Source organism: Lathyrus oleraceus, chromosome 1 (genome assembly GCF_024323335.1).
Source record: "Lathyrus oleraceus cultivar Zhongwan6 chromosome 1, CAAS_Psat_ZW6_1.0, whole genome shotgun sequence".
In the NCBI taxonomy this organism is placed as follows: domain Eukaryota; kingdom Viridiplantae; phylum Streptophyta; class Magnoliopsida; order Fabales; family Fabaceae; genus Lathyrus; species Lathyrus oleraceus.
The window spans coordinates 99,985,454-99,998,896 of NC_066579.1; the positions used below are offsets into that span (position 1 = coordinate 99,985,454).

Sequence of the window (13,443 nt, forward strand, 5' to 3'; positions counted from 1 at the left end):
TCAGGAAAAGTTTGTCATCATCAAAAAGGGGGGAGAATGTGAAGGCATGCTTCTCAATATGTTTTGATGAATACATTCTACAAGCAAGTCAAGACTAGCAAAAAGAAATGGATTAAGACTCTTTGCAAAAAGACAACGTTTTCAAGTTTTATCAAAGTATTGAAGAATTAATTAGAAATTGATCTTCAAATTTTAAGGTATATAGCACTCAATCTTTCCTTGTGTATACAAGTATTCAAAATATTATTCATTTATGTCATGATACATTAAAATGATTTGATGCATTAAAACATAGTTTTTCATTTTATTACAAACCAATTTTTGCATTCTGGGCTGATGTTAATCGGTTAACACTAGGATGTTAATCGATTAACACTTGTTAAAATTGAACATTTTTGGAACGTTGCAAGGTGTTAATTGGTTAACACCAGGATGTTAATCGATTAACATATGATTTTTTGTTCGTTGCAAAGTGTGTTAACCGATTAACCTATATGTGTTAATCGATTAACACTGTACGAGTGTCAGAAAAATTTGCATTTTTTCATTCAAATGTTTTCCAAAAAGATTTCTTGAACCATGACACCCTTTCATGAATTGCACTCTTTTGTAGAGGTGTTTAGAGACTATGTAAATATCATTTCTTCAAATTTCAATCTCACCTCCTTTTGCAAAATTTTCAAACATTCAAATATTCTCTTCATCTTTCAAAATATTTTCTAAGTGTTTAAAACCAGAATTTTTTAGAGTGAAAATTTATACACTTAACATTCATAGAAAATCATCATAAGTTTCATTCCATTCATAGTGAACAGTTGTGTAACATTGAGAGATTTGTTTTTTTATAAGGAGAAGATCAATCCATAGATTGATACATATACAATTTCATTTTACGTACTTATCAAATATTCATATTACTTTGTGTATCCTTGTTGTCCAGGATTGTTGGAAACAAAAGGTTCATTAAAAGGGATGATTGTTCTATTTTTGAACTTAGTGAAAAATCCAAGAGGATTGTTCTTGGTTTGATTGTTAGTGTCTATATAGAAAGACTAGGAAGAGTCTTGTAAAAGTCCTAACAATAGTAAAATCTCTTTCATATTGAACGGGGACTGAAGTACTCTCGATCTGTGAGGGGAACCAGGATATCTCTTCGTGTTCTTTATCTTTCAGAATGTATCGTATTCATCACATAATAATCTCTAAGGAAAGATTCTTAAAACAAGTCAAAATCGGAAAAAGTTTCATAGTACCTAATTCACCCCCTATTAGGCGCACACTCAACTTACATTGTTGTTTCCTCCGAAAACACCAGTTTCAACACACACAAAATTTCCCTATTCTCTTACTTCACCACTGCTATTGGGATTGAATTTCTTGTGGCAAAAATTTCTAAGTGACCAAGACTTCCACAAAGAAAGCAAAAGATTCCACGCTTTTCGTATTTGAAAATGACATGAACCTGGTCACCGTCTAGCCGATCAAAAGACAAACTCTTCTTAAGGGGATCTTGGACATTGATAGCCACCCTGATTCTCATTTATTTTCTCCACGTGCCATAACTGTTTTGTTCATCGTAAGTGATAAATTTGCCAATATGGTTTCCAATGAGAATGCCGACATCCTCACTCATCAATCCAAATGGGAGCTGATGAATTTGGACCCATATTTCTGCTTCATTCATCGGTACAGTGAGCGGCTCCTCCCCGAACTTTAACTTCCGCAAAACCAACATATAGTTTTTGAATAGCCAAAGACCTCCTTGATACACTCTCTCCATGTCCCAAGCATGACAGAATTGGACCAGAAATTTGTTCTCCTCCATTTTGAAATAGCTACACCTTGCCCCTGCCATAATTGAGCAAGTTTATCCTTCAGAGCAATGAATCTGATAGGTTTAATTGTCAGCAGATAGCCAACTAGACAAAGATCAAGAAGGTCTTTAGATGCTAGCATGGAGGAATCCAAATTGATTCGGCCATTTCCATCATTCTTAGGAATATTGGAACGCTCCATAGTGATGTTGTTTGCAAGAATACAAAGAAGTAAGGAAATGATTTTTCTAGTAGCAGAAAACATAAGTTGATGAAACATGCTTTGCGCCAACCTTGATTTTAAACAGGTCTTAGTGAGACATAATCTCCACAAATCCTCTACAACATTAATAATTTCGAGAATGTTCTTGAGTCTGATCCTTGTGTCTCTGCTTTTGTGCTGAAGAAATATGCCTTTTATGAAAAAGATTTCGTAAACTTCAACTTTGTTGTGAGCTCCATTGCTTTCCACTTTTTTGAACCTCGAAAAAAAGTGATTGATCTTGCTCCCAGTATCCCTCCATCTTAATTGCTTCAGTCTTCCTTTCATTATCCAGATCCCATAAAATCGCCAAATATGGTAAATACCTATCCTCCCAGATTTCCTTGTAGTGACACTGCTCAAACTTTCTTTTCTCTTTTCCAGTATGGCTCAGATAAACAAACACGTGGATATCCTTCATGACCTGAGATCTTTAATCTCCATCTTACCAAAATCATCCAAATCTAACATCCAAATCATCAACCTTTAAGTTTTGTAGATCTCTTTAAAATAAATAAATGACGTCCAGGTTGGATACCTACAATTGTAAGGTCCAATCAAACCACAAACAAGACCCTCACACTGAATCAAATCATCAGGAAGCGGAAAGTATAACATAATTTCGAACACTTGTATAACAAAATTTATTTGTATAATAAAAATAAAAAAATATAAAATGAGAGGAGGTTCATCAGTTTTATTATAGACTATCTCTCCCTAAATTTCACCCAAATATATTAATATGATAATATAATAATACATTTTACATTTTTAAAAGACCTAGTTCTTTGCCCTTAATTAATTAAAACAATGCAAGATAGTAAATTTAGCAAGCTCAAAAATAGTGTCAAAAACTCCGGTTGACAAGAATAACCATGCATTTTTAAATTGATTATTGATCAATCAAAACTCACGAAAAATATTAAAAATTTTACTTAAAAAACAAAAAAATTAACCTAAAACGACGACGTTCACCGAAACTCCTGATACGACGCCGTATCACAAACATCCTCTTTCACTATTAAACACGTTGCAAACATAAGCAACGTTCTTTCTCTCTCTTTCGTCTCAAGAACAAATCGCGATTCGCTCTTCTCCGAAAAACCTCTAGATCGAAAAGAAGAGGTAATTTGAATTTCAATTTCAATTTCGCTTTCAGTTTATCGAAACAACACCGATCGGAAAGAAATTGATGTTCGAATTGTTATTTTTCATTTGTTTTGTTATTGAATTATTGAATTGTTTTTGGATCTGATCGAATTTGTGGATTGTGGATCTTCGATTTGTTTTTGTGGATCAGCGATTTTGTGTGTTGGTGAAGATGGGGTTAACGTTCACGAAGCTGTTCAGTAGGTTATTCGCGAAGAAGGAAATGAGGATTTTGATGGTTGGTCTCGATGCTGCTGGTAAGACAACTATTTTGTATAAACTCAAGCTTGGAGAAATCGTCACTACCATCCCAACCATTGGTTAGTTCAATTTTCCTTTCTCTATTTACGCATCTTTGTTGTTATTTTTCTAATAATAATTGTGTAGATCAATGATCACACCATTACGATTTAGAGAGATGTTAAATGGAAACATAAGATTAACAAGAAATACTGTGTCCCGTGTGTGTATTTTTGTAATCCATGTAAGTTGTATAAGATGAAAAAGAAAATGAGATCCATGTAATTTGTATAAATGAAAAAAATAAGTGAGATTTAGATAGAGCTATAAGGTGTAACATACTGGGTTTAAAATTTCGTGTTTGAACAACACAACTCTACAATTTATTATAAAGATTAACATAATAATACTACCTCTGTACTTAAATATATAGGACCATTACTAAAGTATGAGAATTAAAAAAAACGGCTGTATTAATACATTTTATTTTAAAATTTTGATTGTTTTCACATTTATGTCATCATACGAGAGAGGATTAATTTATTTTCTTCATCATATTATTTAGTGTTAGAAATGCAAAATAATTAGGGAGATTTTGGTATAGAAATAATTAATATAATTGAAAATCTGAGAGGTCACAGTAACAGGGTATTTTTTGTATTGTGTTTAGTGACAGAAGAGGCATTTATTTGGTTTTTTAAACAAATATACGAATGAATAAACAAATCCGTTCAATTTTGAATTTTGCGGGTGGATTGGGGTGTCATGACTCATGAGAGGATAGTTTGATAAATAGATAATACTAAAGATTAATTATTAATAAAAGGCCGTGTATACAACATTGATTTACTCATTTACTGAAGTCAAAAAGCTAGTGGAGTTACTCGTGTAAGCAAATTGCATTTTGGATTAACCGAAATAATTGCATTTCGGGGCACTTGTGTAGTGATATTAATGACTGTTGGAGTTTGGACATTGTAAATTGGGTTTTGATGAAACTCTAGCTAACTAATTAGGCCCATACGACCTGTTTCTTAATCTACTTACAGAATCTTATGGCTGTATATCTATAAAATAACATAACTGGAGTAATTTTTTATCTGCAGGATTTAATGTTGAAACCGTGGAGTACAAGAACATCAGCTTCACCGTGTGGGATGTCGGGGGTCAGGACAAGGTACGGTTGCTCTTCTGTTTATATTTATGCTTGTCTGTTCCTGGTGACCGAGCTAGTAGGGGTCATGCATGGCTATGTTTCACAATCTTAAGCAGTTTTCATTATCATGACTCTATTCAAGCTTTATAATGTGAGATGTTGCACCTGCATGTGGTGTGTTATGTGACTGTTTCACTATTATTAAGTGACAATGAAGCATAAAAGAGGAAGGTAAAAAGGGGGAGAGGTGTGAGTGGGTTGTTGTATATAGGCGTTCTTGCTCTAGTTTTATGAATGTTTTTTTTTCCTAATGCACATCAATTGATCAAATCGATGTATCTGTTGCTAGTTGCTATGTCGTTTCACTTTTGTCACCACTTTGTGAACCTTTCTTATTTTCATTGATGGTTGAAATTTGAATACAGATCTTTTCAGCTTGGCTTTTATGGCTTTATATTTTTGTTTACTGACCTATGTTGTGTATTCCATTATGATGTTTTGGGATCTTTTATTCTTTGTTAATATAATGAAGGATTATGCTATTTTCGATTGACTTTAGTTTGTATCTGCAGATCCGCCCATTGTGGAGGCACTACTTCCAGAACACTCAGGGTCTTATTTTTGTGGTTGATAGCAATGATAGAGATCGAGTGGTTGAGGCAAGGGATGAGTTGCACAGGATGTTGAATGAGGTAAATCATTTTTATAGCGACACATCTTTGTTATCTTGTATCTTTTTTTGTATATCATATCCCATGTAGTTCACCTCGTTATACAGTAAAAGTCCTATAGAAATCTAAAATTTTATTTTTAGGGGGTTTTCTTCTTGCAAAGTAATCATGTGTATGCTTGGTAATACTTTTTCTGAGGACTTATTCATTATTTTAAAAGCTCTCCCAGTTTGGGGATTTCTTAATTATTATTTGAGACCTTGATAGAAACTCTGCAGTCTTAATGGAACGCTTTGTTTATCATAGGTTTAATTTGTGTTTTTAATGACTTGTCCTCGTGTTGTTTATTCATAGTATCATACTATTTGGTTTGCTTGGCTTCACCCTTTCCTCTGCGTTTTTCTAAAATTTTCTGATTTCTTTTGTTACCCGTTATACATGATTGAAGGCTGTTAAAATTAAGTAACAATCTTTATTACAGTGGATATATATAATGTTGGTACCTGAACCTGTACGGTAATTTTGTTTCAGGACGAACTTAGAGATGCTGTTTTGCTTGTTTTTGCCAACAAACAAGATCTTCCCAATGCAATGAATGCTGCAGAAATAACGGACAAACTTGGTCTTCATTCACTCCGTCAACGCCACTGGTATGAAGATCTGATCTTTTGAATTTAAATAAATTCTCAGTTGTATAAATTTTGACTTAGCTCAACTAGTTGCCCAAATTGATGATTAATATTTCTGTTGCATATATGTGTCATGTGGATTGAGCTTCTGCGAGTTCTGTAACAACGTTAACTAATGACCGAGTGCCATGCATGGGCAAACAACCCATTTTAATGTAATGGCTTGATTTATTTCAGGTATATCCAGAGCACCTGTGCAACTTCTGGAGAGGGTCTATACGAGGGTTTGGACTGGCTTTCTAACAACATTGCAAGCAAGGTAAGTCTTAATGCTACAGTGGGCATCTAGCTTTAATTATAATTATAATGTTATTGTGTGGGTGACACCAGCTGCATGACTTGTATCACTGTCCAGTTTATAATCTGTATCGACCACTCGCATCATGTCCATTTGGTTGTTATGGAACCAATTTTAGAGTCTGTGTGGGAGGAGGATTTAGGATGAGTAACTTATTTTTCTTTTCTGAATTTTCTAAGTTATAATATGTTTCTAAACATGAATGAAGTGTGATTGAATTGTTATATGATCATATATTATGAAATTCTTTCGATTTTTTAAAATCTTAAGTATATATTGAAGTATAGATCTAGCTTAAGCATGCAAAGGTTAAAAGGAAACATATTCTTTATGGAAAAACTGGTATTATCTGGTATTGATTCAAAAGTTTGTCTTTGAATGCTTTTAGACAGAGAAACTTTTAGCTTAAGTCTGTGACATGGCCTGTATTATTTGTATATTGGTGACTAACCTACACTTTTTATGTTTTTTTAGGCATAGAGACATTTGAATTTTTTTGGGTCTATATGATCGTTTCCTGTCAGTCTGGTGGTTCTTGAAGAAGGATGCTTTTCCTTTCAAGTGAATGTTGTAATAGAGGAATGATTGTTAGAAATATTATCCTCTTGAGTGTTACTTGGGTTTGTATGATTGCTTAAATGAGCTAATACTTTTAGCTACAATTGGAACTCTTGCAATCACTTTTTGTGTGCCTTCATGTTTATTTTAATAGTTTCATTATCAGTTGAATATTTCTGTGGCTTCTGTTCTTAGTTTTTTTACCGGTAATAATTTTGTCTAATGATTGGTGAAGCAGAATTGAAAAAATGTAACATAATAGTAGTTGTTACTGCGCATAGAGTTGGAGAGCAACTTCACCCATTTTTCACATTTCTTAATATCACATGATTTTCATATACATATCAGAAGGGAAAAACTTGTGTTTAAGTTTGGAAATATACATTCCAATTTAAAAAAGTGTACTTTTGTTGTACTTCTGGGGTGGGAAAAGTTAAAATCTACTGGTATTTTATAAGCCAAATGTCTTGATAAAATGCTGCTAGTTAGTTGATTTCAATTTTCAAATGATGTAAGAATCTTTCTGACAGTTCTTATCTACTAGTTATATCTGTGTTAACTATCACAATTGATATTCCAATGAGAACATAATAACTAGAAGTTCATAATTGGCAACTTTAAGTAAGTCCATGAGACATTTATAATGCAACATTGAAATTTGACTTCTATTTGATTAAATTAAACCCTGTGAGGAGAGTTTAATATTCTTCAATTTCTTTCTAAAAAGTAAAACTCTTCAAGTCCGAAACAATTGTTTTAAATCACAAACTTAAAAATTATAAACAAAGTAAAGAATGCTGAAATTTCATAAGAAATATTCTTATAAACTCTGAGTACAACGACTTGAAAATTCTGTGGGACGATATTAATTTAATGGTAGTTATTATTTTGCATATGTTAAAACATTGATATTGAAAGAGGTACTGAGATATTAAAAAATATGAACATTGTACGATATATTATCAAAATCTTTTCACTATTTTCAGAAAGTACAAATGCTAATTAGAATAGATTGTTCGGTGGTTTCAGAGCAATAAATGATTAAATCTTTGCTCCGTCTTTATGTTATTTGATTTTTGAGTCCATTCTCATCTTGATACTGTCAATATTTTTTTGTGTTTTTAGAAAAAGTTTTTCTTTGGAGAAAAATTGGACTTGGAGAATTTTTTTGTTTGAGAAGAGTCAGTATTAGAAAATTTCTCATATTTTGAAAGATTATTACAGTGATAAACGAACCATTTAAAGATGTAATTCTAAAATGATGTAGATTTTGTCAGTTTTTTCTTCCAAATTTTTATGCACAATTTAGTATCACCTTTTAAAAAAAATGCTATTAAATGAAAAAAAAGGCTTGAAAAGCAGTTTTTACAAAATACGCTGTTAAATCAGCTTTTAATAGCAATTTTTATATAAGTATTCTTTATACCATAAATTATATATATATATATATATATATATATATATATATATATATATATATATATATATATATATATATATATATTATATATATATATATATATATATATATATATATAATATATATATATATATATATATATATATATATCTATATATAATATTTTTTTTTTTTTTTATGGTCTAAAGAATACTTATATAAAATCTGTTATTAAGAGCTGATTTAACGGCGTATTTTGTAAAAACTATTTTTCAAGCTTTTTTTCATTATATATATATATATTATATATATATATATATATATTATATATATAATATATATATAAATATTATATAAAAACTGCTAATAAGAACTGATTTGACGGCGTATTTTGTAAAAATTATTTTTCAAGGTTTTTTCATTTATATATATATATATATATATATATCTTATATATATATATATATATATATATAGTATCTATATAGATAATAGAGAGAGAGAGAGAGAGAGAGAGAGAGAGGAGAGAGAGAGCGAGAGAGAGAGAGAGAGCGAAGAGAGAGAGAGGAGAGAGAGAGAGAGAGAGAGAGAGAGAGCGGCGAGAGAGAGAGCGAGAGAGAGAGAGAGAGAGAGAGAGAGAGAGAGAGGAGAGAGAGAGAGGAGAAGAGGGAGAGAGAGAGAGAAGAGATAGAGAGGAGAGAGGAGAAGAGAGAGAGAGAGAGAGAGAGAGAGAGCGAGAGAGAGAGGAGAGAGAGAGAGAAGAGAGAGAGAGAGAGAGAGAGAATCCTCTAGCATGTGTATATATATTTGTAGCATATATATATGGTTTTTTTACCGAGATAACCCAGCTTTTTTCGAAAAATTCCAAAATACCCCACGTTTCAAAAAAATTCCCAAACTACCCCCTTTTAGGAGGTGTCGCCAATTGGATTGGCGACTCCTCTAAAACTTAAAGGGAGGCGCCAATTGGATTGGCTAGGGCACGTGCCCTAGCCAATCCAATTGGCGCCTATGTGTAATTTTTAAGAGGAGGCGCCAATCCAATTGGCGACTCCCTTAAAAAAGCCTCAAATGAGAAAACCTCAAACATAAAAGTTGTAGATCTTTTCAAGACAATGAATTTGGACATAAATTTTGCATTATTTGGATTTTGTTTGAGAAAGTTATGGGCAGTTGAAGTTGGACTACTGAGTTTTTCAACTGTTATCTGACCTATAATGTTTTGCATTATCGCATGTGTTTCTTTTAGAATTATGAAATTTTGTCCAACATAACATTTTAAGTATACATCTCAAATTTTGCAATGCACTTGGTCCCACCTCAAAATAATTAAAAATGAGTGAGTTAGGTCCTTGCGAACTTGACCCAAAATTAGGGTTTCTGTCAAAACATGTGTATGTGAATTTTGCCAAAAGGGACCAACTTCAAGCCCTTCTGTTTGAATGATAAAACCCTCAAATGACAAAACCTTCAACATAAAAGTTGTACATCTTTTCAAGACAATGAATTTGGACTAAAATTTTGCATCATTTGCATTTTTTTTGAGAAAGGTATGGGCACCTGAACTTGGACTCTTTGACATTTCAATTATTATGTGGCCTATAATGTTTTGTATTATGACATGTGTTTATTTTTAAATTATGAAATTTTGTCCAACATAACAATTTAAGTAGACATCTCAAACTTTCCAATGCACTTTTTCCCACCTCAAAATCATAAAAAATGAGTGAGTTAGGTTCTTGGGTAGTTGACCCAAAATTAGGGTTTCAGTCAAAACATGTGTATGTGAATTTTTCCAAAATGGAGTTTAGACAAAGAAACCTAATGTTTGGAGTTTACACAAAGATAAATTTGATATAATACGACTTGATATTAATAAAATTTGGAGTTTACACAAAGAATCCTAATGGTGATGACCGGGATCACCTAACTGACCTCCGATCCCACATCCCCTAGCTACCCTAACCCTTGGCCCTAACCCACGTTGACGATTCTGCACCGGTGTTTGTTCATATGAGGGGCCAGGAGCGTCATTACCTCCTACAGGAGAAGATCCGTTGAGGTATTTAGCCAAGTCAGCATAGTCTTCAGTATTCAATGATGGTGTAGCGGCGTAACTGAGCTCATGACCCATGCCAGAGAAGTTGGGATGTGGTTGACTCATGGATGGGCGACCGGGACGGTTGAAGGGAGACATGGGTGTGAATGATGCGTCTAGGAAAGGTTGTTGGGGGTGTTTGGAAGAGATATGGTTGTGGGATGTTTTGGTTTTGTGATGTTTGGGCTTCTTGGCTACGGTAGGAGGAGGGGCGGTTGGTGTTTTGGCTAAGGCGACTTTGGTAGGGTGATGGTGTGGGGGCGAAGCGATGTTCGGTCTGAGGTTGATGGTCCATTTGTTGGTGGTGGTATGGGGTATCTTCTTGGTATTGGGGTTGGATGAATGGCATGTTTTGGTTGTATGTTTGTGTGTTTGTGGAACGGAAAGTTTGACGGATAGGTGGTTGTGAGAAACCGGGTTGAGAATGTTGTTGGGGGTTAGATGTTGATCCTTCTTGTGTGTAACTTGTCTGGCGTGGGTCGTAGAGGTACATATCATCGACGATGAATTGAAAACCAACCGATCTGTACCAAGCCATATAAGTACGACTTGGTTTTACCTCATTTGGCATGACAGCGTCAGTTAAGACATGGTCATGACGGTGCTTCCACTTGCGACACTCTGATCTTGCGAAGGTTTGCCAAGGGTTGAAGTTCCATTGGTCGTTCACTTTACGCATATGCCATTCTCCTAGACTAGCTGGGGGATCTGGGATATTCTGGACCATACCGAACTGCAGCTTCACACGATCGGTGTTGTGTATCTCCACAGTTGTGAACCGTATTATCGGTGTGCATGCTGTCCATACGGCTGCGTCTTCTGCGTTGACCTCATGCTCATGATCCAGATTAAGGTATGGACACCAAATGAACTGAAATGTTAAAGAAGATAGGATTATAATGAATGTAGAAAAAGTTAACATAATATGACGAAATAATGAAGTTATTTTGCTTACGTCTGTCGGTCGAAGGTGATCCAACAGGTTGCGATACTGAGTAATACAGTGTCTCGGACATCTGCTGTAACTCATACCACGTGCCGACCATCTACACCAAAAATTTAAACAAAATTAGTTTGAGGTAATAAACTTTAAGGAAGTAAGTAAAGATATAGCAATTTAAACAACTTACTTTTTTGCATATGGAAAAGTGAAAGGGTTGTTATTGACCGGTGCTAGAGACGGTAGTCTTGACCAACCCCATGCTTGTAGCAACACAACACATCTAGAAAATGTAGATGTGTCTTTGTGGGAATTTTTGCACAACGAACTATAGAGATAGGCTAGACAAGCGGATCCCCAACTGTAACTACCTATTCTATCTACATGTCTAAGTAGAGGTAAGTACATAATATGCATGCTAGAACCACTACCTTCGGGAAATAAAAAGGATCCTAATAACAACATAATGTAACACCTAGTTTTTATTATTCGAGCATCTTCGATAGAATGCTCATCTAAATATAAACTATTATAATATGACTTTAGGCGTGAGAGTAGTATACCTTGACCTCTAGCATTATCATCTAACAAATCAGTTTCTAAAAGCTCCATGCAAATTAAATTTGAATAGTTGGTCTTACCATTAACAACTTTGCCTTCAATTCGTAGTCCTAAAAGCATGTAGACGTCTTCCAACGTCACGGTACACTCACCGGTTGGAAACCAAAATGTGTGTGTCTTTGGCCTCCATCTTTCGCATAAGGCTAGAATGAACTTGTTATCTATAGACCAAGACATAATCTTGCTAATATGACCAAAACCGGCGAGTTCAACATAAGGTTGAATCATCGGGTCCATTGGGACAAATTCGTGGACTCGAGTTCGAAACCTTGATACATCCTATAATAGAAATAATATAACACTTGACTAAGTTGGTATTTCAAAATAAAATGGGGTTGGTGAAGATGAAAGATAAAAAGTTAAAAAAATAAAAAACTTACATATGTTGCGATGTTTGCAACTGTTCCTCTGTGTGCTTCGCCCATTGTGAGTAAAGACATATTGTTGGGGAGTTGGTGTAGATGAAATTGGAAGATGTTGTTGAAGATGAAATTGTAAAAGAAGTATTGTAGAGGAAGTAGTGAGAATGTTGGTGTGGAAGAATTGTTGAAGGAGTGGATGTATTTATAGGCAAATGGAAGAGAGCATAAAAATTTGTGTTTGCATGGTGTCTCCACCTCATTTGGCGACCATGTACAAGCATTAAGTGGAGGCGCCATTCAAATTGGCGACACCATAGGGCCATGCATGCAAGGCTAGTTCTGAATGCTTGGTTTCGAGGTCTGATTGCATGGGGTCGCCACTTGAATTGGCGACCATGTACAAGCATTAAGTGGAGGCGCAAAACCATTTGGCGACACCATCTGCATGTCTGACACATGGCAGTCTTGTCTCCTGCATGCTGAACAAGTCACTTGTGGATGGCTTGCATGATTGACACATCATCTCTGACTATCTTACATGTCCGACATGTGTCTGTCTTGTCTCCTGCATGCTGATGACTAACTTCTTGATAGCTTGCATGGTTGACACATCATCTCAGACTGTCTTGCATGACTGACACATCATCTCAGAACTAGCTTACATGTCAGACACGTGGCTGTCCTGTCTCCTGCATGCTGAAGAGTCACTTCTTGATAGCTTGCATGGTTGACACATCAACTCTCACTGTCTTGCATGACTGACACATCATCTCAGAACTAGCTAGCATGCTTGACACATCATCTCAGAGTAGCTTGCATGACAGACATATCATCTCAGAACTAGCTTGCATGCTTGACACATTATCTCAGAGTAGCTTCAATGTCCGACACATCATCTCAGAACTAGCTAGCATGTGAGACACTGATACCATCTATTTAAGTGTCTTACTATCAACATCCAAGACACTTCACTCACATTCATCTGCACTTGCAAAATAGTTTTCATCTCCACAATGTCATCTTCATCATTATATAGTGTCAACGTTCACTGCAACGGTGAAACTTTTGAGTCTGAGCTTCATGGTTTTTGTTTTCGAAACACTGATACCATTAGAATCACGATCAAGAGAAATGCAACCTTTTTGCATTTGAAAAAAGAATACAATCCTTTATAGGATCAGATATT

The 13,443-nt window shown here is 34.6% G+C and overlaps 1 protein-coding gene across 1 annotated transcript; it reads left to right on the forward strand.

The window, feature by feature from the left end:
* The first annotated feature begins 3,032 nt into the window (after positions 1 to 3,032).
* LOC127119364 (ADP-ribosylation factor 1) lies at positions 3,033 to 7,010 on the forward strand. The gene is made up of 7 exons (XM_051049593.1): positions 3,033 to 3,201; positions 3,377 to 3,545; positions 4,572 to 4,642; positions 5,194 to 5,313; positions 5,824 to 5,942; positions 6,159 to 6,240; positions 6,754 to 7,010. Exons 2-7 carry the CDS (start codon positions 3,398 to 3,400, stop codon positions 6,757 to 6,759), a joined length of 546 nt encoding a protein of 181 aa, XP_050905550.1. The 5' UTR covers positions 3,033 to 3,201; positions 3,377 to 3,397; the 3' UTR covers positions 6,760 to 7,010.
* The last annotated feature ends 6,433 nt before the right edge of the window (positions 7,011 to 13,443 follow it).

Bases quoted from the DNA above. Each gene is read 5' to 3' on its own strand.
- LOC127119364 (XM_051049593.1), top strand. From the start codon at position 3,398: ATGGGGTTAACGTTCACGAAGCTGTTCAGTAGGTTATTCGCGAAGAAG. The intron at 5,314-5,823 runs GTAAATCATTTT...ATTTTGTTTCAG, and splicing joins TGCACAGGATGTTGAATGAG to GACGAACTTAGAGATGCTGT. The intron at 5,943-6,158 runs GTATGAAGATCT...GATTTATTTCAG, and splicing joins TCACTCCGTCAACGCCACTG to GTATATCCAGAGCACCTGTG.